The 21,648-nt window shown below is 45.2% G+C and overlaps 1 protein-coding gene across 1 annotated transcript in view; it reads left to right on the top strand.

The window, feature by feature from the left end:
* Positions 1–21,405, top strand: part of Cds2 (CDP-diacylglycerol synthase 2) — a 47,848-nt gene extending 26,443 nt beyond the window's left edge. The window contains 12 exon segments of the mRNA XM_048348840.1: positions 5,958–6,094; positions 7,216–7,312; positions 7,993–8,097; positions 10,342–10,480; positions 11,677–11,735; positions 13,080–13,162; positions 14,270–14,357; positions 14,937–15,005; positions 16,004–16,156; positions 18,083–18,202; positions 18,580–18,683; positions 18,947–21,405. Of these exon segments, the coding sequence (XP_048204797.1) occupies positions 5,958–6,094; positions 7,216–7,312; positions 7,993–8,097; positions 10,342–10,480; positions 11,677–11,735; positions 13,080–13,162; positions 14,270–14,357; positions 14,937–15,005; positions 16,004–16,156; positions 18,083–18,202; positions 18,580–18,683; positions 18,947–19,079 (1,287 nt within the window). The 3' untranslated portion in view covers positions 19,080–21,405.
* The last annotated feature ends 243 nt before the right edge of the window (positions 21,406–21,648 follow it).

Here is a 21,648-nt window from a genome sequence, read left to right as displayed (position 1 = left end):
TTGTACTAATTTGCACTCCCACCAACAATGGAGAAGGGTTCCTCTTTCCCCACACCCCCTCCAGCATTTGTTGTTGCCTGAGTTCAGAGTATAGGCCATTCTTAACTGGGGTGAGGTGGTATCTCAGGGTTGTTTTTATTTGCATTTCCTTTACTAGCAGGGATGTTGAGCATTTCCTCATATGTTTCTTTGCCATTTTTATATCTTCTCTTGTGAAGTCTCTCTTTAGCTCTTTGCCCATTTCCTAATAGGTTTATTGGGCTTGGAGGGGCTTAGTTTTTTGAGTTCTCTGTAGATGACAGATATCAGGCCTTTGTCTGTTGCTGTGCTGGTAAATATCCTTTCCCATATCGTTGGCTGTCTTTCTATTTTGGTGGCTATGACCTTAGCTGTGCAGAAACTTTTTAATTTGTAGTAGTCCCATTTGTTGAGTCTTTCCCCTATTTGTTGTGCCCCTGGGACTCTATTCAGGAAGTTCCTTCCTGTGCCTATAAGTTCTAGAGTCTTTCCTACTCTGTCCTTCAGTAGTTTCAAGGATTCAGGTCTGATATTGAGGTCCTTGATCCATTTTGAGTTGATCTTGGTGCATGGTGATAGGCTTGGGTCTACTTTGAGTTTTCTGCATATGGCTGCCCAGTTCTCCCAGCACCAGTAGTTGAAGAGGCTATGTTTATTCCATTGTATGTCTTTAGCTCCTTTGTCGAATATCAGTTGGCTGTAAGAGTGCGGTTTTATTTCTGGGTCTTCAATTCTAATCCACTGGTCTTCCGATCTGTTTTTATACCAATACCATGCTGTTTTTGTTATGATGGCCTTGTAGTAGAGCTTGAAGTCTGGTATGGTGATACCTCCTGCACTATGTTTTTTGCCTAGAATTGCTTTGGCTATTCTAGGTTTTTTCTGGCAATTTCTGTCTCAGGGATCAATCTTAAGCTGGAGAGTTGATTGCCCTGAGAGTGGGCCACTAGGCTTAAGATGGCAGGTTTGGTATTTAGCATAAAGGTTAGCCTTAGACTGATGTCTTTGTTCCAGGAAAAGGTTTGTACTTTGCATATAAAGCAGTGCAAAAATAGTTTAAGTTAGAGATGATAAGTGAAATGGTGAAAGGGTGAACTGGATTGGGAGCATAACCAGCCAGTGAACAAGATGGAGGGAACAAGGATAAGATGGGATGGAGAGAACCACTTACTTCTTTTCCCAGGTTTGAGGTCCTATTGGGCACACATGAAGGGAATAGTAATATCTACAGTTTTGTGGATACAAAGTGCAGCTGGCATGTGAGGTGTCAGGCAAGGCTAATTCTACTTACCTAGAGGCCAGACATCATGCTGCCAAGGGCCTCAGTTCAGCTCTGACCACACACATGCTTTAAAAAAAAAAAAAAAAAAAAAGATCTGACCATGGTTGTTTGTGGTGCCACAAGGAGAGCTTCAAATGGCTGCTGCTTTTGTAAGCCAGGGCAGACATTTAGGAAATCCTTATACCCAAGAATGAGTAGAAGGAAATAAGGTGTGATTTCTACCCAGAGAGTAATAGTGGAAATATGGTATATATTGTGGGGCTGAGCAAGGTCCCTTTCCAGGGGCCTTGATACCAGAAACACTTCACATATTGTCCCCTGTCCCACCCTGTATCATCATCATGTCTCCATTCCCCCCTACCTTTCTTGGGTGATGAGTCAGGGGAGGTGAGCTGGAAGCTTTTTTTTCCAGAGCTGAGGACCGAACTCCGGGCCTTGAGCTAGCCAGGCAGGCGCTCTTCCACTCAACCAGATCCCCAGCCCTATGAAAGCTTTTTGAGCATGACTTTCTCTAAAAGTTCTGATGGCTTTTGCTGGGTTCTTGGCACCTTTCCATGTGCTATCGCTCTTAAGTGCCTCTCAGCCTTTTCCTTAAAGGGTAGCATCTTTGGGAATTGAGAGGAAGGGCGCCTCCACCGGAGCTTTTTTCCTCCTTCCTTTCAGAGCAGGCGCTGTTTCCTGTTTACACCAGCAGCATCATCCTCTTGGGAATGGCTCAGGAACTATGGGGAGGATGGGCTGTGGTTGAGTTAGGATCTGAGAGGGCTTGCCCTGCTCAGCATCTGCTGGGTCTTGTGAATTAGAAAGGAAGGAAGAAGGAGGGGTCCTGGGAGAGGGCCTTTTCCAGCTACCCTATGCTGGTTTCAGAGCTGGACCTCCTACCAGCCTTCTACTGCCAAGTATAGAGCCTAAAGGAGCAAGGGACGCAGGGACTGGGTCAACTAGGAGTTGAAATGGGTGCTGTGAAACTCTCAGTGCTGTCTGGGTACTTGGGTCTAAAGAACGAATTAGCTCATTACCTCACTGTTCACCAAATCTTGGGTGCTTGCTGTATTCAGGCACTGCTCATGCAGTGAGAAATCACAATGCCAGACAAGTATATTTTGTTTTACCATGCCCCACTTTACAGATACCTATTAAGGTGTATGTAAGTGCACCAATGTGTGCATTACAAAGCATACAAGGAAAGAAAAATGAGGATAAGTAGAAATAAGCTCTGGTATTTCCTCCCACCACTCCACAGAGCAGAATAGGGCACTGTTGCTTTAACAGATAGCCTTCATGTGTCAGACACCACTTCACACATTAGTTCTCAGCATTTTTGAGCTGAGACTGCCTGTGTGAAAGGGGGAAGCCAGGCAGGCAAATGCTGGGCTAAAGTAATTTTTCAGTTGTCAGACTAGGAAGGGGTGCCCAGGCTGCCTGTGGGTAGGTTTTTAATGTTCTTATGTGTGCTATTGCCCTCTATGTGGGTAGGTCACTGGGAACCTACTGTGGTAGATTACCGTGTTCAGTACCTTTGCAGTTTTCATGGATTTCCACCCTTGTTGCACTTGACTGCCTCCAAACCAACATCCCTAATGTTTGCCCCACCTGGAAGACAGGAGAAAGGAGCTTGTGCTCTGGGTATGGTGAGCATCAGAGCTGTCTCTGGTTCCTTCTTCTTGGACTGGCTGCTGTTGATGACTCCAGAAAGCTGGCTTAGACTTCTGCCTGTTCTGCCATCCACTGAAACAACAAACTGATACTCTCAGTGCTTCTGATTCATGGTCCAGAATGGACCATTTTTCGTATATGCCAGAACTTGGGTCAGAGCTTCCTTTTTTAAGCTGTTTTTTGGGGGCCTGTAAATTAGCTAAAAGCAAGAGAAAAGCTGGATGCTCAATCCTCCCACTTTGTATCTGTGTCCTTTGATTTGAGTCATTCTCTCCTCTAGTCAATTTTTAATCACCTTGGGCTTCAGGAAGAGCAGGGTTCATTAATTAGCATCTTGTGACAGAAGGTCAGACTGCCCCTCCAGGCAGACAGTGTCTTGTAATCCTCTTGAAGAGAACAGCCAAAAGCTGCAGATTACTGTCAGGCCTCCATGTCAGAGACTAAAGTAATGTGACATGAGACTTTTAACGTTGCATATATTTCCCTCTTCTTGCACCCAACTCTCTTGATTTTAACCTGAGGCCACTGTCTGTACCCTTGAAGATGGCTGGAGATGTACTTCTCACGACTGCCATGGAAGACATGTCACTGTTTGGCCTATGGGAGAGAATGGCTGGACCTAGCATGGGACTCCTGGACTTTGGACATTAATCTTACTTTAGACCCGCTGTAGAAGTTGCTGTCAGCACTCAGCTTCATTTACCCAGCCTTTGCCCATGGGCTGTGGATGGACCAAAACCACATGTCTCAGGATTCTTTGGAGTTTTATGTGCCCCTGACCTGCTCCACATGTGTGCTAGGGATCAGGGGCTAGAGAGAGAGCTGGCTGACTTGCCTCCCTCCTCCATTCTGCCTTTTCTCCTCACAGGGATCCACTCTTTCATCCTCTTTGGTTTGTCTCATCTGTGGGAAGGAGGTGGTGTGCTTAAGTGTTGATCTTTTTTTTTTTTTTTTTTAATTTTTTTTTATTATCAATTGAACATAAATTTTTTTTTTTTTTACAAGGTGCTGTGCAAAGAGGGTGTAGTTACATAGTAGGGCATTGTGTACATTTCTTGTGATATCTTACAACCTGTTTTCCCATCCCTTGTCTAGGTCAGGTAGACCCATATGCAGTATACAATGTATCAAGCACATATACAGTGTTCACAGACTTGGTCTCTACTGTCTCTCCATCTCCCTTTGTTAACAGTCATATATCAGGGAGATCATGCCCTTAAGTGTTGATCTTTGACTCAGAGGGTGCCTCTGGCCTATTTAGGAGGTGAGGAGGACAGGTGGCTCACTTAAGGACCAGTAAAACCTAAGAAATTAAATCATTCAGACTTTCCTCAGGGCTCTTATTTCTTAGTCTTGTCTTAATCACCCAGAGATCTATAAAAACAGCAATCATGGCAACCTTGTGTCAATTCTCTTCTGCTTTGTGCTTCATTCAGGATGTTCGTGTGTATGCGTGGAATCAAGTTGGGAGGCATGGAGCTGGGCTCATAGTTCATAAAAGGCCCTTGGAAAATTCTGACACTTTTAGCTTGAGGCTGGAGCTGTTCCCCCCCACCCCCAACTTCAGGCTGTGTTCTTGCCCTTCCCTGCCTGAGGGCTTGTCTCCTTGACAACAGGATGGATAAGTTAAAAATAACCTTGTGCTGGGCCTTTTCTGTGTGTGAGTGAATGCCCTTTCCCCTACTGTGCTCAGGCTGTGCTTAGGGCTTCTAAGATGCTCTTCTAAGATGCTCATCCCTGGGAGCTTTGCAGAGTCCAGGTATTACATTTTAAAGCCCTTAGTTTTAGCCATCAGAGCTAGATATTGGGAAGCATTATTACCCTGTATATTGGTTGTTGCCAGTCAGGTATGAGGGTAAACGTTAAAATCAAGAACATAAAGCTCTTCTGAATGTCTGGAGGTGTGGCTGTGTTTCAGAATTTCTGGTGTGGTGGAGTGGGACACAGCCCTGAGTGGAGTTTGGTTATCTCTCTTCAGGGAATGAGGATGGAGCTTAGTGACAGCACACTAGCCTAGCATGTGCCAGGTGGTAGGTTCCCTAGTCCTATTTTCCCCACCCCCAAGATAATATCTATGGTTGTTGAAAAGGGCCCTTAATGGGCCCTTTCATAAGACAAGAATACCTTGTCAGAGCCATCTGGCCCAGCTGTGGCTTTTTCCTTCCCAGTGAGCCTCTTTCCATAGGCTTTACCAAACCAACGGTACCAGCAGGTCCTACTAGCTAAGGCTTTCTATGTTACTGTCTTGTCATAGTTGTAAACTTAGAAAAGCCCTTTCATGAGTTTTTTTTAACATGCATAGGATTAATTCCTCTTGCCCTAACACCTACCTCCCTCTCCCCACTAGTGAGCATTTTGCTGTGGACCAGGCATGGGGAAATGAGAACAAGATACCATGGTTCCATTTTTGGGGAGTGTATAGTCAGTCAGGGAGACAGTTATAAAAAAAAAGTCTCCATTGTAGTTAGTGCTGAAAGAGAAGAGGTTTGGGGGTTAGGTGAACCTAGGCTGGGAGAACATGTTTGTTTATAAAATACTGGTAACATAAAGAGCTTAAAAAGAGTGGAATGCACTACAAAAAAATTCTGTGAAGCTAGGCATAAGTGGCTCACTAGATACTCAGGAGGCTGAGATCTGAGGATTGCAGTTCCGAAGCCAGCCCCAGCAGAAAAAGTCCCCATGGGACTCTCTCTCCAATTCACCACTCAAAAACTGGAAGTAGAGCTGTGGCTCAAAGTGGTAGGTTGCTAGCCTTGAGCAAAAGAAACCAGGGACAGCATCCAGGCCCCAAGTTCAAGCCCCATGACTAACCAAAAAAAAAAAAAAAAAAAAAATCCCAAGAATTGGTAGCATAATGGTAGAGTGCTGAGTCCTTTCTGTCCCATCATCTGACTGTGCCAGGCCAGGTTTGGAGTACTTCACACAGATCTGTAACAGACACACACTTCTCAGTTTATTTAACGTTTTTGTTTTTTTCATCATCTCTGTTTCTGCCATGTAGGAGTCAGAATCAGAAGCAAAGATTGATGGAGAGACCGCATCGGACAGTGAGGGTCGAACAGAACCAGCTCCTCCACCAACCTCCATAGATGACACCCCAGAGGTCCTCAACAGGGCCCTTTCCAACTTGTCTTCAAGGTAACTATCCTGGCTCAGCATCCACGTGTCAGGGATGACTCAGGGGCTTAGGGCTTCTGGTTCAAGGCTGGAGTTTACTTTACCTCTTGCACATACATCCACGGAGCGGTTTTTAGTTATCCAGGAAGAACTTGGAACGATTTCAACTTAGGTGAATTAGTTCTTGAGAAGCTGTTCTTTCTAACACCAACTGTGCAATGGATGAGAAACACAAGTTAGAAGACCCCAAAGCGTTATTTGAAAGTGTTCCTGTGTGTGCCTCCTAGCTGACCCTTTGTGAGGGTATTTGCGCAGTAGGTATGGTTGTGGAGTCTAGAGCCACACCCCTTGATTCACATCTTAGGTATAGCATTTGTGAGCTCTGTGGCTGTTTCCATTTCCACAGTAAAATAGTAAAATCCTATGTATGTGTCAATTAGAAAAAAGTCCCATTTTAATGAAAACTTACTTAAAATAAAACGAAACATTTAAGTAGTTGTATTGAGGGTACATTTTCCCTATTTGTTTATTTGTTTTGTTTTTGTTGCCAGTCCGGGGGCGTGGACTCAGGGCCTGAGCACTGTCCCTGGCTTCTTTTTGCTCAAGGCTAGCACTCTGCCACTTGAGCCACAGCGCCACTTCCAGCTTTATTCTATATATGTGGTGCTGAGGAATTGAACCCAGAGCTTCATGTATACAAGGCGAGCACTTTACTACTAGGCCATATTCCCACCCCTATTTTCCCTATTTGTGATAGCTGTTGTAATATTATTGTCACTGTGATAATTCTGCTGCAGGAAAAATGTTATTTATAGTCATTTTTTTTTCAGTTAGAGATAACCAGGAACAATACTTACCCTGCTTTTGTTTTCTTCTGGTACTTTCCCCTAACGTATAACCTGGGTGTATTTTTCTGTGGGCTATGGGATACGTGCTGTGTTTGGTTATGGAGAGGCATTGGTGCTACTGGTCCCGCTCATCAGCATGTGATGGTGCCTCTGTCATGGTAAAGGAGATGCTCTGGAAAGGACTGAGTTTAGGACCCCCCAGCCTCCAAGAGAGCCATTTCCTTTGGATTTGTTCTTCATTTCTTTCTGGGCCCCTAAATACTGTTTTTCTCCTTATGCTACTCTCTCACCTAGATGGAAGAACTGGTGGGTGAGAGGCATCCTGACTCTGGCCATGATTGCATTTTTCTTCATCATCATTTACCTGGGACCAATGGTGTTAATGATGATTGTAAGTGCCACTTGCGTGCCTTTTAGGCTTTTCCTGCTGGGTTGTCATCGGTGCCAGTTGTCAGGTTGGTTTTGGGGATCAGTGGAGCCCCAGGCTCCTCAGGACACATTTCTCTCAGACTGTCTGTGACCTCTTACCTGTTGATAGCTAACTGGAGTATTATTGGCATTTGTTTGTGGTTAAAGATGTCTCTTTTTCAAATTGAATCTGTTATTACAGATATTTGGTTCAACTGTGGTCCTGTCTATGTCTTTGTGTGACTCCTGGTTTTGTTTCTTGTTTTTCTGGGGCCTCTCCCAGGGGCTTAGTGAGCCCTCATTGAGAAGCCACAGTCCACAGCTGTTTTCATTCTCCCCAGTATCATGGACAGGACTACATGACAACAGCTGAACGCTGAGCAAAGCAGTTGAGGTCTTTTATATATTTATATCCAAAGGTCAAAAGGGATTAGTTGAGTCCTGGACGGTTCTAGAATAAAGTTAAAACATCAGAACTGTGCATTTTATTATGAGAGATTGTTTGTTCCCTGTGACATAAAGGGGTGCATATGCTTTGTGGAATGATGTTAGAAAGGAAAGAAAAGGAGAGAAGAATCATTGCAGGACTGATTTTTTTTTCTTAAAACAGTTTTTCTTGAAGAACTATGATCACAAGAGTGCTCTAATTCTTCTGTCTTACAGGTGATGTGTGTTCAGATTAAGTGTTTCCATGAAATTATCACTATTGGCTATAATGTCTACCACTCCTATGACCTGCCCTGGTTCAGGACCCTCAGTTGGTAAGCTGTCTGGCCCCATAGGGCATCTTAATTGACTTGGTGATGTGTCTTGTGGCAAGTATTTACAGCAATCGTGGATGGAGGTGGGATGATCATCATAGACTTACATAACACCTTTGAGCCTGAGTCTTTCATAGGCCAGATTATGTGGTGTTTTTAGCAACTACTGGGAATCTGTACTGTTCCACAGAAGAGAACAGATGGGTTGTATCTGTGGTCAGATTTGCCTTGATATTAGGATTGATTAGGATCCTGGGGAACGGATAGTATTTCCTCCTCCATCACCAGTGTCTTCTTCTAGAGGAGTGTATTTTTCATCCTATAGTAGTCCAGCACCCCATTAGAGTCATCTTGGGTTGTCAGGTTCTGGTGCTGCTCTCTCTGGAACTTGGCTTGCTCACTGATAAAACAGAAAGGTTGAGACTTCATCCGTCATTTTCAACCTGTGGTGTTGGAGCCCTCGTTCCTTGGTGTTGCTTGGCATTCAGTGCAAGTAGGATGGGACTGAAAGCACAGGATATGGGCTCCTCCAGGACTCAATAGAAGCAAAATAAAAAACTGTGCTGCAGACAGTGTCCAAGACCCCTTCCTAACCTGAAACTCTGCTTTGATGGCCACCCTCTTCTCATGTGGTGGCATCTGAGCAGAGCCTTGTACAATGCTGAGAAGACTTGGGGCAAATGCAGATCTTTCTATCCCACCATTCTGGGACACAGGGATTGATTTATGATGTAGTGGGCTGGACAGTAGTGTTGGGTGCCCCAGCTCCTTGATCATGAGCAAAGGAGCAGACATGTTCCTAGTTAGTCCAGTCATACCTTTCCCACCATGCTTCTCTCTCACTCAATGGCACAGATTGCCTCCTAGCCTCCATATGGACCTATAGTGGCTCTAGGTTTCCTTCAGGGCTGTTCTAGAGCTGTGGTCTGAATTATTAATATACTCAGGAGGCCTGATGCTTAGTTGTGCTCACTTTCCATTGCAAGTCTTTTGCCACTGACAAAAAATAAACCCACTATGTTTGTTTTTTTTTTCTTCTTCCAACTTTACAATTGAAAAAGAAAAAGGAAAAACAAAAGGCCGGAGGAAGAAGCTCTATTCTCCCCAGGATCCTTACTGAGGGAGGGGATGGCCCTGTGTGGTCCCCGCTGCAAAGGGGAATGAGGCTTGGATTCTCCTGTCACTGAACTCCAGTGGAGGAGTGGGGATCATTAAATGCAGACTTAGTACTAGTTAGTGAAAGAGTGCCAGCGAGCCAGGCTTCTGAGAAGGAGAAGCCGTGAGATGGAGTCTAGCTAATCACCTAGTGAAAGGAACAAGTACTACTTGCTATAGAAACAAATGTGGGAGAAATAGATAGCATGTTAAGATCATGCAGAGGTTTTTTTTTTGGGGGGGGGGAAGAAAATGGTATTTGAACAAGCAAAAGAGGATGCTAAGAGGATGTTCCAGGCAAGGAAGAGGCTAAAGCAGAGCAGTTAATGGCAAAGCCAGAGTGAACTTTTTTTTTTTGGAGAGGGGATGGGATTTGAACTCAGGGCCTCATGTTTGCTAGGTTAAGTGTGCTACCACTTGTACCACTTCATCCAGCTCCTTTTAGAGTTATTTTCTAGACAGTCTCACGTTAGGTCTGGTCCTGCCTGGACTGTCATCTTCCTATTTGTTCTTCTCCCATGTCACGGGGATGACACACACAGCACAGCACCCAGCCATTGTGCTTCACTATAGCTGGAGGAGAGGCACATATCTGCTCTTTATCATTGGCTAAGATAGACTCTTGTGACCTTTCCTTACCATGGCTGGCCTTGAATGGTGATCTACTCCACTTCCCAAATAGTTAGGAGTGCAGGCTTGAGTCATCATGGCAGCTGCAGGTTTTTTTGTTTGTTTCTTTGTTGTTGTTTTTTGTAGGAGTGGAAGGTTCCTTTGGGAAGAGTGGGGATGAGCCCAGGGAGCAGGACAAGGCACATTTTGGAGAGTTTGGAGGTTAGGTATGGAAATGCCACATTAGGGGCAACAACTGAGTCCCATATTTGTTAAAGGGTGAATGAATGAGAGGTGCAAATTCAAGACAATCTTTTATAGCAATGATGTCAGAATGGAAGCAGAAAACTAGTTTGCTAGTCCATCTGCAAGCTGTTTCAGGGCCTTGAGGCAAGGCGGGCTGTTGCTCTTTCCTCCTTGGAATTTCTGATGGCTTTGTAGAGGAGCGTGCATGTGCTCCCACACACTGCCTTGTCTTCATTTCCAGGTACTTTCTCTGTGTGTAAACTATTTCTTCTATGGTGAGACAGTGACGGATTACTTTTTCACTCTGGTCCAGAGAGAGGAGCCTTTGCGGATTCTCAGTAAATACCACCGGTTCATTTCCTTTACTCTCTACCTAACAGGTATGCAATAAGTATTTCACCAGTTCTTTTATTGTTATTGTTTTTATCTGTCTCTTAAGTAGTTGGGAAATTCCTTGGTTAGTTTTCTGTTGTTAACTCTGACCAGGCCAGAGAGTGAACTGACATCTTTTCCTTTTCCCCTCCCCTCCCCTCCCCGCCCCTCCCCTCCCCTCCCCTCCCCGCCCCTCCCCTCCCCGTCCCCTCCCCTCCCCTCCCCTCCCCTCCCCTCCCCTCCCCTCCCCCTCCCCTCCCCTCCCCTCCCCTCCCCTCCCCTCCCCTCCCCTCCCCTCCCCTCCCCTCCCCTCCCCTCCCCTCCCCTCCCCTCCCCCTCCCCTCCCCTCCCCTCCCCCTCCCCTCCCCTCCCCTCCCCTCCCCTCCCCCTCCCCTCCCCTCCCCTCCCCTCCCCTCCCCTCCCCCTCCCCTCCCCTCCCCTCCCCTCCCCTCCCCTCCCCTCCCCGTCAGTCATGGATCTTGAATTCAGGGTATAGACTCTGTCCCTGAGCTCTTTTTGCCCAAGGCTAAGGCTCTACCACTTTGAGATACAGTGCCACTTCCAGTTTTCTGATGATTAATTGGAGATAAGAATTTCACAAACTTTCTTGTACAGGATGGCTTTGAACTGCTATCCTCAGATCTCAGCTTCCTGAGTAGTTATAGAATTACAGGCATGAGCCACCAGTGCCCCACATTACTAGCTCTTTTCTTAATAAGCATCTCTTTAATAAGAGAAATAGGAGCTAGGGGAGTGTAGTGTGCACTTGTGGGGTTGGCTGTCTGTGCCACCTAGGCTTGTGCATGGCCTTGTCCTGACTCTTCTTGGTAAAGATGGAATGTGACTGGAAAAGAATCATCTAGTCCTGGGCCATCTAGTAGAGTCATCTTAGCAACATCCTTGAGAGGCACTGCACTGTCATAGAAATGGTAGCAGATTTAGGTTTGAAAAGCTGCAGCCTCAAAGGACTAGCAATTTAAATAATCTTTCTGAGTCTCTACTAGCCTTTTTGTAATCTGGAGCAGAAACAACTAGGCTATTGTAATAGTTTTTCCTTCTGATTGCTAACTCTTCTCTGGGTCTTGAAATTATGCACAGTTAACAGCTGCAAAGGCATTAGTCAAAGGATCACTTAACACAGTTTAAGGAAATGACAGAGAAGGCAGAATGTGAATCATTTTATCCTTTCTGCTTCTCCATCTAGGATTCTGCATGTTTGTACTGAGTCTGGTCAAGAAACATTATCGACTGCAGTTCTACATGGTGAGGAGTGTGTTTGTGTGTGTGTGTGTGTGTGTGTGTGTGTGTGTGTGTGTGTGTGTGTGTGTATCTAAATTCTGGGTCTAGACACTGTCTCTGAGCTTCTTTGGCTCGAGGCTAGCATTCTATCACTTGAGCTACAGCTCTATTTGTTGCTTTTTGGGTTTTTTTTGGTGGTTAATTGGAGATAAGAGTCTCATGGATTTTTCCTGCCTGGGCTGACTTTGAGCCACAACCTTAGATCTCAGACTTCTGAGTAGCTTAAGGATTACAGGTGTGAGCCACCAGTGCCTGGCCCTGTCCAGATTCTTAATTTACTTGAAGATCTGCAGAAACTGATTAGTTTATGACAGCAAAACCCTTGGCCTAACTGGGCATTGGTGGCTCTAAATACATAGACCCAGCCATGCTTACTTAATTCATGCCCAGCACATTCTTTCCACTAGGCCTCTGAAAGATAAGGCATAAGCTACAATGTTAGTCATTGTTTATAGATACTCTGATTCATCATTACTTTTCTGGTCATTTTCTACCTCAGCTTGAGAACATCTCTCTGATTGCCTCAAGAACTCAAACACTAAGGAAGTTGAAAATACACAGGCTTCAGAGCATTAAAGAATTCGCTCTCTAGGGGACTATATGGTTCTCCTTTTATTGGGGATGGGAGTAGTGACAATGTATTCCTTTCTGAAGCCTGGTTCATACCTTTTCACTTTCATTAGGTCACATACAAAAATACTGTTTCCTATTTCTTTCTTTTTTTTTTTGCCAGTCCTGGGGCTTGGACTCAGGGCCTGAGCACTGTCCCTGGCTTCTTTTTGCTCAAGGCTAGCACTCTGCCACTTGAGCCACAGTGCCACTTCTGGCCATTTTCTGTATATGTGGTGCTGGGGAATTGAACCCAGGGCCTCATGTATACGAGGCAAGCACTCTTGCCACTAGGCCATATCCCCAGCCCCCAAAAATTACTGTTTCCTATTTCTTAGCAGTATTCTATTTGTTCTTTTGATTTTTATTCTTTATTTTGTTTTTGGTCAGTCATGGGGCTTGAACTCAGGCCTGGGTGCTGTCCCTGAGCTCTTTTTGCTGAAGGCTAGTGCTCTACCACTTTAAGCCACAGCACTACTTCCAGTTTTTGGATGGTTAATTGAAGATAACAATCTTACAAACTTTCTTGCCCACGCTGGCTTTGAACCAAGATCCTCATTTCTCAGCCTCCTGAGTAGCTAGGATTATAGGTATGAGCCACCATCAAGCACCCAGTTATTTATTCTCTTATATTTTCTATTTATTCTATTGATCTTTGAAGTTACTTTAGAGATATAGTTTATTTTTCTTCTTTTGCAGTTTGGCTGGACCCATGTAACATTACTGATTGTTGTAACCCAGTCACATCTTGTTATCCACAACCTATTTGAAGGAATGATCTGGTGAGTGATGGGATAATATCCCTTTTAATTTTGTGAGTGTTTATCACATGTAGGGTTAGAGCCCCTGCCTTACCTTTCAAGTCAGTGCTTTTTACCTTCAGCCCATCAGAATCTCCTGCAGGCTAGTTACAACACAGATGGCTGATTCAGTAGGTCTGGAGTGGGACCTGAGAACTTGAGTCCATTACCAGGTGATGCCTAATGTTGCCAGTCAGGGCCCAAACTGAGTATAAAAGTGCAACTATATGGCAACATATAGTGAACAGCTGTGTGTATGCTACAGCATGTCAGCTCCTGAGGATAGCTTTTTTGGCATTGTTTTTTCTTTTCTTTTCTTTTTTTTTTTTGCCAGTCCTGGGCCTTGGAACTCAGGGCCTGAGCACTGTCCCTGGCTTCTTCCCGCTCAAGGCTAGCACTCTGCCACTTGAGCCACAGCGCCGCTTCTGGCCGTTTTCTGTATATGTGGTGCTGGGGAATCGAACCTAGGGCCTCGTGTATCCGAGGCAGGCACTCTTGCCACTAGGCCATATCCCCAGCCCCTTGTTTTTTCTTTTCAATATATTCTTTAGTGGCTGGGAATATGGCCTAGTGGTAAAGTGCTCACCTCGTACACATGAAGCCCTGGGTTTGATTCCTCAGCACCACATATATAGAAAAAGCCGGAAGTGGTGCTGTGGCTCAAGTGGTAGAGTGCTAGCCTTGAGCAAAAAGAGGCCAGGGACAGTGCTCAGGTCCTGAGTTCAAGCCCCAGGACTGGCAAAAGAAAATTATATATATATGTGTAATATATATATGTATATCCTTTAATGGGCTATAAGAACACTGTTACTTCTTTTTTTGTTTTTTTCCAGTCTGGGCTTGGGACTGTGGGTCTGAGCACTGTCCTGGCTTCTTTTCTCTACCTCTTGAGCCACAGCACCACTTCAGGCTTTTTTTGTTTATGTGGTGCTGAGGAATCAAACCCAGGGAGTCATTCATGCTAGGCAAGCACCCTACTGCTAAGCCACATTCCCAGCATGACTGCAATTTGTGAATGGCATAACATGATAGACTTCTGAGGTATTAACAATTTGGTAGAGTTGATCCTCACTTTGATTTATTTCCTAGGTTTATTGTTCCCATTTCTTGTGTCATCTGTAATGACATCATGGCCTATATGTTTGGCTTTTTCTTTGGTCGGACCCCACTCATCAAGGTATGTGAATACCTTAACATGGATCACCACAAGGGAAGGGAATGCTTTCTATATGAGGAGGTCAGCCTGATAGAGGAACTGTGTTCATGTTTTCATATCACTCTTGGGGCACACTGAGAGTAGTATGTTGATTATAAAAGAAAAACCAAAGGAAAAGCCAACTGTGGTGGGTACATACCTATAGTCCCAATACACTGGGGCTGAGCAGGGAGACTGGAAATTCCAGACCAGCCTGGGCCATGTAATGAGAAAAGTAAAGGTTAAAGAAAGGAAGGTCAAAGGAAAATATTGACAACTTTCTTTTAAAATGTTAAAAGAAATATAAGAAAATACAGACTATTTGGGAGCTTTGATCTGTATTTGAGTGTTAACACTAGGTTATTTTGTAGTTTTACAATAAAACCATGACCATTTGAAACAAAGGAAATTGAAGGGTATAAGGTGAGGAACAGGAAGCCATGTTTGAGGGGAATTTAGAATGGAAATTTAATGATAGAAATAAAAGTAATCATCTTTCAATAAAAAAAACAGAGCTACTCAAACTGCCTTTGCTAATAACAACATTCTCTCTGTCCACAGCTCTCTCCAAAGAAGACCTGGGAAGGCTTCATTGGGGGCTTCTTTGCCACTGTGGTGTTTGGCCTTTTGGTAGGTGGTGGCTCCTAGCTGGTAGGGTAGTAGACAGAGGCCTTGCAGCATTTTCAAAGACCTGTGCTGGGCAAGAGATGCCCCCCTCCCCCAAAAGCTGGGGACACTGTCCTTCTAAATGGTGACCTTGCTCGAAAGAGGGGCTTGAACCCAGAACACTCCATAGCTGGCATGACAGCTCCAGCGTTCCTTCCCCACCAGTGTTCAAGCATGGTCTTGGCAGTTCAGGGGACAGCAGCTGTGTGTACTTTGCAGACCCCGTCAGGCCTAGACACTCAGCAGGCAGTATTGCCCTGGCCTTCAGCATTTCAAGATCAGAGTGAAGTGAAAGATACTATTCCAGCCCTGATTTTTCTTTTTTTTTTTTTTTTTTTTTTTGCCAGTCCTGGGGCTTGGACTCAGGGCCTGAGCACTGTCCCTGGCTTCTTTTTGCTCAAGGCTAGCACTCTGCCACTTGAGCCACAGCACCACTTCTGGCCATTTTCTATGTATGTGGTGCTGGGGAATTGAACCCAGGGCTTCATGTATGGGAGGAAAGCACTCTTGCCACTAGGCCATATTCCCAGCCCCCTGATTTTTCTTACTGTGACCCATGTAGAGGTGGACCAGCTCTTGCGAGGACCCCATTCTCTGCTTCTGACCCTTGGGAAATCTCCTCTCTTTTTAGTGTTGTCTGCTTGCCTCTTAGTGCTGACCTCCGTGACTTTATTGCTGTCCAGGCCTCTTCCTCCAGGCTGGCTGCCTTTCATTGTACCATTCCCCATGGTCTTCTCGAGCTGTCACTGAGTTTAGAGATGCTAAGCAAAACAGGCCAGGACTCCTCAAATATCTTACAGTTTTTTGCTCAAATTCCTTCATGTTTTCCCCTGGATTCTCTGAAAGTTTTTATTTTTAGATGATTTAGCCCATAGGTTGCAGTGAGTGTGGCTGGTGTCAGCCCTTCTGGCTGACTGGCAGCAACTTGTCTCATTGTCAGCCTCTCTGTTCTTCATCCTCAGCTGTCCTATGTGATGTCTGGATACAGATGCTTCGTTTGTCCTGTGGAGTATAACAATGACACCAACAGCTTTACTGTGGACTGTGAGCCCTCTGACCTCTTCCGCCTGCAGGAGTACAACATTCCTGGGGTGATCCAGTCAGTCATTGGCTGGGTATGTGTCACTCCCATAGGGCAAAGAGGTGGGATAGTGACTGCAAAGAGCAGCCCCCTCCACTGCCACCTGCCCTCCCAAACACTGGCTTCCTCCTTCCCAAAACTGTCACACTTAGAATGGAAGACAATTGTTCAAGCAGGTCAGGGTGAAGGTAGAATGAGATCTTTACCACTTACTTTGCATCATCTAAGCCAGTGCTTTGTGCAGTATATTTTGTGGGTTCCTAGAGAGCCCTGAGATCCCTTTAAAGGAGTCCAGGAGGCCCCAGCAGTTTCATGACAATATTGTGATGATATGGAAGCAGTGGTGGGTGAAAATGTGGCACCTGGGTGTGGGCTGAGGCTCTGGTACCATCTGGACCATCAGGGAAGCACCTGCTTCATGCCACCCCCACCCCTAGGGCATACAAGCACTCCTATGAATGTTCTTTTGTAATGTCCTTGGTAAAATCACAAAGGGATTGATTTTTACTAACTCTTGATCCTTGCATACATGCCATTTTATTTATTTTATTTTATTTTTTGCCAGTCCTGGGCTTGGACTCGGGGCCTGAGCACTGTCCCTGGCTTCTTTTTGCTCAAGGCTAGCACTCTGTCACTTGAGCCACAGCGCCACTTCTGACCGTTTTCTATATATGTGGTGCTGAGGAACCCGAACCCAGGGCTTCATGTTTATGATGCAAGCAGTCTTGCCACTAGGCCATATTCCCAGCCCCATACATCCCATTTTAAATCTCTGTACTGAAATGGGAAGTATGCATGATACCTTTCTGCCAAATGCTGAAGTCTAGTGTGTGCTCAAAAGGAAAGGTGTTTGCAGGCATTAGAATTGTGAACGGAACTAGCTATATTTCTCTAGAAACATAATTTTTATTTGAAAAGAATGAACCAGTTTTGACATTTTTCTAGGAAATAATGAAGCAATCCATCACTTCAGGGAAAATGACTGACAGCAATTGTTACCAATGATAAAATTTGGCTTTCAAGTGAAAATTAGAGTTTTGGGAAGCATGAATCTACCACTGTGAGCTTGTCAGTTTGTTGGTACTTACATGCAATTCTGATTTCTGCCAGTCATATTTTGACATTGAATAATGAAACGTGCACATTTGGGTGATTTGTATAACCTAGTAAACCATCCTCTATATTATCAATGCATTGTTTCATTCAGAATGCATGAAGGCCAATGGATTTTAGTGTGAGAGAACACAAAGGGATCATTAGAACTTAAGGTATTTCATATTCTACATTGCCCATAATTTTTAACAAACACCACTTAAATTTAAATTCCAGGGCTGGCTGGAATTATATCTATAATCCTAGTGACTCAGGAGGTTCAGTTTAAAAAGCTAGCCTGGAAAAACCTATGAGACTTCATGTCTAATTATCTAGCAAAACGTTAGACTGGACTTTGCCTCCAATTAGCCAGTAAAAAGTCAGGCTGAAAGTGCGACCCACGTGGCAGAGTGCCAGCTGGGAGCAGGAACACCAAGTGAACATGAGTTCTGGACTTCAAGCCTCAGTAGCAGCACAAAGTCAAGATTCTGGGCCTGAGGTCATAGCTGAAGTGATAGAGCATCTGCCAAGTATTCACAAGCTCAGAGTTCAATCCCAGTACTTCTGAAAACAAAAACAACCAGAAAGAGAGAGAGGGAGAGAGAAAGGGAGGGAAGGAAAGGAGAGGAGAGGGGAGGAAAGGAAAGGCCAATAGTTATTTCTGAAGCAGGGCCTAGTGATGATGGCATACTCCTGTGCTCTCAGCATTTGGGAGGCTGAGGCTAGCCCAAACTACACAGCTCGAGTCCAGCCTGGGAGACTAACATGACCCTGTCTCCAAAAGCAAAACAAGGAAAAGTTACTTCTGTAAACATAAGAAAATCAGACTTGTACACACCTTGACTTTGACTTTACCTTTTCTTTTCAGAAAACAGTCCGGATGTACCCCTTCCAGATTCACAGCATCGCCCTCTCCACATTTGCCTCGCTCATTGGTCCCTTTGGAGGGTTCTTCGCAAGTGGATTTAAAAGAGCCTTTAAAATCAAAGTAGGATTTTCCTCTCTCTTTCCTGTCATCTCCCTCTCTGCTTTTCTCCCCACCCTGCGCCATCCCTGTTAGCCACCACCACTTCCCAGCACCAGCCTATGTGGATTCTCCTTAACTCAAGGACTAAAGGGAGGTTGAACAAAAATACATTTTTTTCAAGAAAACCCAGTGATTGTTTTACAGTTGATTGAGTTTTGTTTCTTTGGAACAGTTTGTAATTTTATTACGTTCATGTCCGGCAATAACCTTAGCAGTTTGATTCAGTGTTTCTTTATATTCCCTTCAGCTGCCCAGCACAGCAGCCGGCCGCCCCCGACAGGTTGGCATTTGGTCATTGGCTGCCCCCAGGCTCATTCTCCTTCCTCTGTCTCCAATAGGACTTTGCCAACACCATTCCTGGCCATGGAGGCATCATGGACCGCTTTGATTGCCAGTATCTGATGGCCACCTTTGTCAATGTGTACATTGCCAGTTTTATCAGGTATAACTTTTCCACCTGACCCAACTTGGTAGATGTTTAGGTATGATGCAATTCTAGAATTTTATCTACATGTAAATTCAAGTGAAACCCATCTCAGATATTGAATGTGGTGATTTTTCAGTTGTTGCTGCTTATGGGTTTTCTGCTGTCCCCTTCTGACCTTTACTAGCAGAGAATCCAGAGATTAGAGCGGCTGCTTGGATAATCAGGCCCTTGAAGCTTCTGGTCCCTGCTCAGGACTGTTTCTTCATGTTCTGTTGCAGGGGCCCTAACCCCAGCAAACTGATCCAGCAGTTCCTCACCTTGCGGCCAGACCAGCAGCTCCACATCTTCAACACACTCAAGTCTCACCTGACTGACAAGGGGATTCTGACAGCCACCACTGAGGACGAGTAGGGGCCTCCAGGGCCAGTGGAGCAGGGACAGGACTGAGGGAGGGGCAGGGCTCCTAGGCAAGCCCAGTGGCTGTGACTTAGACAACAAGCTTCAACTCACCTTCTTCTTCTTCTTCTTTTTTTGGTAGGGTGTTTTTTATTTGTGGGTTTAAAAAAAAAGTGTATACAGTATATGTGTTCCTGATTTGCATTGTGAGTCAACTGTAGCTCTGAGTTGGAAAGAAGTCACAGAGGTAAAACTATTTGGACTTTTTAAACAATCATTGAGCAGCCTTGTAAGATGGATGCCCAGCTCAGGATGTCTGCCTGGTGGTTGGAGCCCGCATCCATTGTATCAGAGTGGATAGGCCTGTGTGTTCTACCTGTTCTGTGGCTTGCCCACCTGTGTGGAATGCAGGGTTTCCATGTATTTGTTGCACCTGGCAGCTTTCCCCAGGGCTTCTCTGGGGAGCTAGGGAGGGCTGCCTCCTGTAGGCCAGAGGGATGGAGGCTTGGGAAGCAGATGCGTATTGTCCACATTGAAATCCTGCACAGGGTGCGTAAGTTCTGCCTTCTTAGCATGATGTCATCTTCTTTCATCACAGACTGAAAGAAAGTTCCAGATTTTATTGTTTCCAGAAAGCACGAAGAAGTATTTATAATAGTCTGGAGGAAAAGACACACTGTACTGTTTCAAAAGTATGCAGTAGAATGCACTGTACCCAAGCCCTTTCCCATGATTCAGGCTCCTCTGTCTCCTGGAGGGCGGGCCAGTGGACTGCATCTTTCAGGGACGAGGCCGGAGGCCATTCGCATCCGTGCTGTAGACTTGCTGCTGCTGAAGCCTTCGTGGGGGGCTCTCCCAAGAGGCAAGGAGCAGGGGGCTTTTTGTTCACGCACCCTTTGCCTGAATGTCCGTGCCGCTGCTGTTTGTGTATTTTAATCTTGAGGCGAGTATGTGTCTGTATGTTTTGTTTTTAAAGTCATTTATTTCTTACAGTGAATGTCAGCGATACCACGACTTCTCCACTGAATCTACAAGTCCTGCTTAAGACTTTGGCCAATCCAACCTTAGAAGAGGCTTGGTTATTCTGAAAATTAAATGTATGCTTTTTATATAATGTGACTAGTTTAAATGTAGTTTGTATCTCACTGGGGGGACCTTTTATGTTGTTTGTGTAAGCTGTGATTTTTTTCCTTCCTCCCTAATCATAGGGGCGGTTGACTTGGGAACACAGATTCGTTCTTTGTCTGGCCAGTGAGCAGCTGAGCATGGGAGAGAGAACATGGTGACCAAACATGTTCAATCTCCATGCCACAGTTATTTCCATGGGCAGTGAAGGTGTAAAGACTTGATTGAGCACCTTGGTCAAGCGCTTCTGTGTGCTGTTTTTGTTTTAAGTTAGCCTCCTTGAAAGCTCACCATCAGCTCAGACTGAGGAAACCACCTCAGAGGGCAGAGCCTGGCAGGACTCCGGCTTTGCCACCCCTGTACCGTTGCCTGCATGGGTGTGGCTTGCAGCAGCTTCTTTTCCTCTCAGCCCTTACTTCCATTTCAGCCTCATTGCTTTGCTTTTCAGGTTCAAGGCCCTTCAAACACAATATGTTATTGCCAAAGGTTTCAGTTCAGCCTGGGGAGGAAGCCTCTTTTTCAGGGTCCCCATTTTCTGGGTTGCCTTTTAATTCCAGTAGTCCATGATCCTGCAGAGCAAATTTCTGTGAGTTGGAGCTCCTTAGGGGGATTGTCATGTGGGGAACCCTAAAAGGAAATGCTTTTTCATATGTCATCTCTAAGATGAGTCAGTGTCTCAGCAAGAATCCTTAAACAGTGATTAGCAGTGAGACTGTAATTTCCTGACTAGAGAACAAACTTGGCTCGCCTACTTGACCCAGATGGGCATCTGCACCCCCATGTGGTGTTAACTCCTTGAGAGCAAGTCTGCTGAGGTCCAGCAGCAGACCCTCCCAGTCCTGAACAGGACAGTGTTTAGGATGGAAGAGTCTAGCAGTAGCAGCTGAGACTTGTGATCTTTTGTGGAAGTGGCTAGCAGGGCATCTTAGGAAATAAAGCTGGATGCTCATTAGAGCTGCCAGCAAGAGGTCAGAGAGGCAGCTTTTATTTTATTTTTCTGATCTGGAATGCTTTCTGCCTGCCGAAGGAAGGAATAATTGCTAGTCAAGTAGACAGGAGAGCAGCACCACCTTGTGTCTGTATAGTAGTGTTGCTCCCATGTGCAGACCAGATCCCATGTGCCCATGCAGACCTGAGTAATCTGCATAACTTCCTTTAGGGAACCCCCTTTCCTCTTTTTCTATCGGTCAGAAATAAAATATGACTGAAACCTTGTGCCCTCTTTTGTCATGGCTTTGTGTTTTCAGAGATATTGGGTGGTCCTGCTTGAGACTTTTTGTTCTGTTTTCCAGTTTGTATTCCATTTCTCCTTCTCCTTTTTTTTTTTTTTTTTTTTTTTTTTGGCCAATCCTGAGGCTTGAACTCAGGGCCTGAGCGCTGTCCCTGAGCCTCTTTTGCTCAAGGCTAGCACTCTACCACTTGAGCCGCAGCACCACTTCTGGCTTTTTCTGTTTATGTG

This window comes from Perognathus longimembris, chromosome 6 (genome assembly GCF_023159225.1).
Source record: "Perognathus longimembris pacificus isolate PPM17 chromosome 6, ASM2315922v1, whole genome shotgun sequence".
NCBI classification, from domain to species: Eukaryota; Metazoa; Chordata; class Mammalia; order Rodentia; family Heteromyidae; genus Perognathus; species Perognathus longimembris.
The sequence above is the reverse complement of the archived record's forward strand: the minus strand, read 5'-3'. Positions and strand labels throughout refer to the sequence as shown.